The 4,495-nt window shown below is 31.4% G+C and overlaps 2 protein-coding genes across 2 annotated transcripts in view; both read right to left on the reverse strand.

Annotated features, from left to right (window-relative positions):
- Window positions 1-356: 356 nt before the first annotated feature.
- Window positions 357-2,849, reverse strand: LOC109585258 (uncharacterized). The gene is made up of 9 exons (XM_020001253.1): window positions 2,203-2,849; window positions 1,860-2,147; window positions 1,756-1,811; window positions 1,520-1,703; window positions 1,138-1,449; window positions 1,014-1,079; window positions 774-956; window positions 678-719; window positions 357-624 (listed from the first exon to the last, which is right to left on the reverse strand). Exons 2-9 carry the CDS (start codon window positions 1,966-1,968, stop codon window positions 485-487), a joined length of 1,092 nt encoding a protein of 363 aa, XP_019856812.1. The 5' UTR covers window positions 1,969-2,147; window positions 2,203-2,849; the 3' UTR covers window positions 357-484.
- Window positions 2,850-3,480: 631 nt separating this feature from the next.
- LOC109585257 (uncharacterized) overlaps window positions 3,481-4,495 on the reverse strand; it is a 3,521-nt gene continuing 2,506 nt past the window's right edge. The window contains exons 10-12 of the mRNA XM_020001251.1: window positions 4,370-4,471; window positions 3,720-3,810; window positions 3,481-3,667 (exon numbers count right to left, since the gene is read on the reverse strand). Of these exons, the coding sequence (XP_019856810.1) occupies window positions 3,588-3,667; window positions 3,720-3,810; window positions 4,370-4,471 (273 nt within the window). The 3' untranslated portion in view covers window positions 3,481-3,587. The remainder of the gene's footprint in view (window positions 3,668-3,719; window positions 3,811-4,369; window positions 4,472-4,495) is intronic.

The raw sequence follows: 4,495 nt of genomic DNA on the forward strand, positions 1-4,495 counted from the left end.
TAGCTATTCATTATCCATTTTATGGCATCCAGTGGCATCCTGAAAAGAACATATTTGAATGGACAACAGCTGAATCCATCAACCATTCTTATCATGCGGTCTCCATTGCTCAGACAGCTGCTAATTTCCTTGTCAGTAAAGCAAGAAAGAGCAACCATCATTTTGCAAGTGAAGAGAAAGAAATGGACTCTCTAATTTATAATTATGAACCGACATATACCGGGAAGGTATCTCACAGTTTTGAACAAGAATACGAGTTTTGAAATGTGAAAAACTTCTTTGAATGTTGAGCCAACCCATTGCCGCTTACTGATTAACTAATGATATTGTTGCAACTGCTGCTGTTTATTTTGTGGTTGTCTGTTGTTTATTTTTTTTGGAGTTTGAAAGTGACTATATTACAGCAACTTGCAAAATTGAATCCACTCATTACTGACATTACTGTTATTCTATTAATGGTGAAAAGCAAAATAAAAGGAGCTAATTACTGAGCAGTTTCATATACGACTAGATCATTATTATTATTAGCAATAAAAAGCACAGTTTCATATGCTGGATTGTTATTTGTTAGGACTCTTGATATCTGTGAATTGACATAATGAGGAAACTCTGGAGCTGGTATAACTAATAAAGATAAAATATTAAACATAAATTCAGTTCATTATAATTATACAGACCTTGTGCATATGCTGGATTATTAATAATTCTTTCTTCATTTACTATCAATACAAAGAAAATGAGCCTGTAATTAGATTTATTATTTATGATTTCACCTTCATTTCTTTTCCTTCTCAACGATTGTAATACAACAATAGTAACTATTACTATCATTATAACTGTGAGCATTATAGTTCCAACAACAGGTATAATAATATAAAGTAACGGCACTGTATTACTATCCTGTGATGACATGGTATGATCATTAATATAAGTGCTAGGAGTCATAGCTATAATGTCTGCATAATAACAAGAGTATAATGAAATCATCATCAAATGACCATTAATATTTGCACCTGATGTTGTCAGTGATGATGAATGGAAAGGTACTGTCTGATTCCTGCCAGTATCAGCATTTGTATCTACAATGATCATTATAATTTGTCAGATACTGATGCATTGTAATTGTACGTGACATACTTATAATAATAGAAAAGGTGGAAGTTAAAGGTTTCATTTTAATAATTTCAACTAGTGTAGCATAAAACACAGCAGGTCCATATAATGCTCCATTAATGATGTCATATGCTGTCACTGTGTAAAGACCAGCTGGCAGCGCTACCAGTGTAGGCTCTTGGACTAGTGATATATTAAGAACTAATTCTTGATGAGTGCCAGTAAATATCACATGACATATATCGGCAATTGATCCTGATACAAACACACACTGTACACTAACTGATCCATTGGTATATGGAGAACTGATGATAACATCTTGTGTATGGAATGTAGCTATTAATAAGTGTAATAAGTAAAATAAGTAATAAATGCTATAAATTCATTCATTATAAATAATTCTTACATGCTGAAGTGTTATATGTTGCTTTGGTCTTTCCTCTAAGATTCTTAACAACAGCAGTTAGTTCATAATGTCTGAAAGGTAATAACTTGAATTCAATTATATGATCAGTTTCATTAATAATATCAGTAACTTCAGTGCTCCCATCCATTAGTGAGACAAGACATTTTGATGGAGGACAACCAAGCTGTAAATGAAGTATAAAATTATTAATGAAAATTAAAATCATAAAAATTTACTTCAAAAGAAATAGAAGGTATCAGTGGCAGTGTGTTGTATTCAGCAATTGAATAATCTAAAAATGGTGATTGGACAAATTTATTATTGTATCACATATTTTTACTTCCATTATTCCTTTCAGTTTTGTTATTTGATGTATATTGAACAAATAGAGCTGTTACACTGATATTAAATGCATCACATTCTGTGACATTAGCCACTGCAATATACATATTAGGTGTAATTGTATCCAGTATGACATCTCCATCTTCTTCATCAACAACTAACACTTGATAACTGATAGGAGATCCAATGGGGACATCATTGGAGAAATAAACAGGAGGCGACCATGTTACCAGTAATGAATTATTTGAAGTGAAACTATATTGAAGATCTTGAACTGGTGATACACCTAATGTACAGAGATCATAAGTCATAACACAATCTCTTGATTATAAATAACTAACCAGTTACTGTTAGTCTACAATAAGATTCTACTTGTTCAAGAGGTGGATATGATGATATCTGACATCCAATTTGTATTCCATTATTAACAGGTAACCCAGTGATAGTAAGTACTGAGGATAAGTTACCAGGACCAATACCAGGATCAGTAAAGGATACATCACTTTGTTGTTGAATGTCAGGTGGTACCAGCCAAATCAATTCATTTCCATTTCCTTCACAGGTCAAAGTTGCTGTTGTATAGATAGGAACTGTCACTGATGAAGGAAGAGGCACCGTTATGACTAGAAAGAGAGAGAAAACATTTTTATTAATGTATTAATTGGTACTGTATTATAATTGGTACCAGATCCTTCCACTGGCAGGGAGATCAAAAAGTACAAAATAATATATCTTCTTGGCTCAAACTTGGCCATTTTTGGAGAATATTGTAATGTAGAATAATTGAGATTACATCATGCATGTACGTAGGTGTTGTTTGCATCAGCTTGTGAGCACTTGCACTGAGCAATGCTCATTGCACAATAGATACATTCATATTGACTGATGAAAGTAAACTGTTTCATCAATAATTGCAGCTATTGCAGAAAATATTCACATAGTACTGGAGCAGTACAGATAGAGATAGTCATGACAAATTAACATTTCAATAGTGCAAGGATATTTCTAATAAAAATATACGATACTTATTTGATTGTTTAACATGCTTATCTCTTGTTTACTTTAACTTAAATTCAAATATCAAAACATTTAACTAATTGACGTTACGACACTACTTAGTAGTAGTAGTAGTAGTAGCATTACCATATATGGCCATTAATTAAAATACACTACAGGATATGATATATAGTAACATTATATTTTGTTTACATTTAATACACTCATGTATTATAACAGTATTATGTGTATTGATAGTATTCCACTATGTATTGTGTATATAAATGAGTGTGTATGTTATGTACAGCATGTCTATAGTATGTGCACATAGTTCATAGTAGGGGGAGGAGAGAGTGATGTCATAAGTACACATTGCTTCTTGTAAGATTCTTCCATACATATTTTCATATTAAGTATCTTCCATAGGTACATATCTGTGTAGTCAAAGTCATTCTCTACACACCAAACTGTACTTATAAATTTATTATAATGTTGTGAGAAATCACAAATACTACAGCCTACAGGTATATCATTATTGCTATTACTAAAGCGAATTGAGAAACAATCACAGCTCAAAATTACTAAGAAGAGAAGAAAACCTATATAGAACTGTTTTCACAAACTTTGAGCTATAAACAATTGAACATTCTACACAATGAAAAAATAAATGACTGGATGACAAGTGACAATGAACACACTACTACAAAAAATATAATGTCACTAATTATTACTATACTACTCCTAACTCAAGTACAATGTCCATTTTATTAGTTGAATTGGTCTGAGGATTAGATACTTGCTGAGGTGATACTAAAAATATAACGTCCTTGTAAAGTAATGAGATACAAAAGTATCATCTCACCAAAAAGATCATCATCAGAAGAGAGGGTTTGGTCTTCACAATCATCCGCTTCCTCCACATAAGATCTCCTTTCAGAAACTTCAGATGAAGCCTACAATAAAATAAATAAAATACTTTATCAGCCAGTTTATCACTACTGTAAATACATGTACTCACAAACTGAGGGAAAAATACCGTATAGCACTTATATTTTGTGGATAATTTTGCTACTTCCGTGGATGGTTAAAATTCACAAAATTAAATTCTATTGAAAATTTATTTGCCACACCTTGTTCAATGAATAAATAGATTATTTTGCAAAATTTTTTACCTGCAAATGCTTAGCAGGGAAAAATTGCAAAATTTTATATCCAAGAAATATAAGTGCTACACAGTATATTGGTACAGTATAATAGTCATTCTGATCACAAAATTTAATGACTATACAAAAAGTATTGTATTTGCATTCTAAAAATATTTTATTCAAAATGGTGCTTTCGTGCTTTGTAGAAAGTTTGAGATCAATAGTTTTGAGCTAGGGGAGCTCTGTGACAAAATAATCTATTTTGAAAATAAACTAACAAGCTTGTGTTTACATCATTATAAGTGGTACCCATATTGTACATAAATGCAGTAACAAATAGAAAAATCATAGTATGCATAAAATTTACTTCTTGATATGGTTTCTCTGGTATCACAACAGTATTTTGCCTAATAGCTTGAAGAGCTTCCTCAGATATATCTGTAGAATCATTTTCAGATTTAGTCATCCCCTATTTTATTAATAAGTAAAAATA

The sequence above is a fragment of the Amphimedon queenslandica genome, unplaced genomic scaffold (genome assembly GCF_000090795.2).
Source record: "Amphimedon queenslandica unplaced genomic scaffold, v1.1 AMPQUscaffold_13096, whole genome shotgun sequence".
Classification (NCBI taxonomy): Eukaryota; Metazoa; Porifera; class Demospongiae; order Haplosclerida; family Niphatidae; genus Amphimedon; species Amphimedon queenslandica.

Coding starts and splice junctions, on each gene's coding strand:
- LOC109585258 (XM_020001253.1), bottom strand. CDS start 1,968: ATGTATATTGCAGTGGCTAATGTCACAGAATGTGATGCATTTAATATC. Junction 1,812..1,859: donor AACTGAAAGGAATAATGGAA/GTAAAAATATGT, acceptor CACCATTTTTAG/ATTATTCAATTGCTGAATAC. Junction 1,080..1,137: donor CACCTTTTCTATTATTATAA/GTATGTCACGTA, acceptor TGATCATTGTAG/ATACAAATGCTGATACTGGC.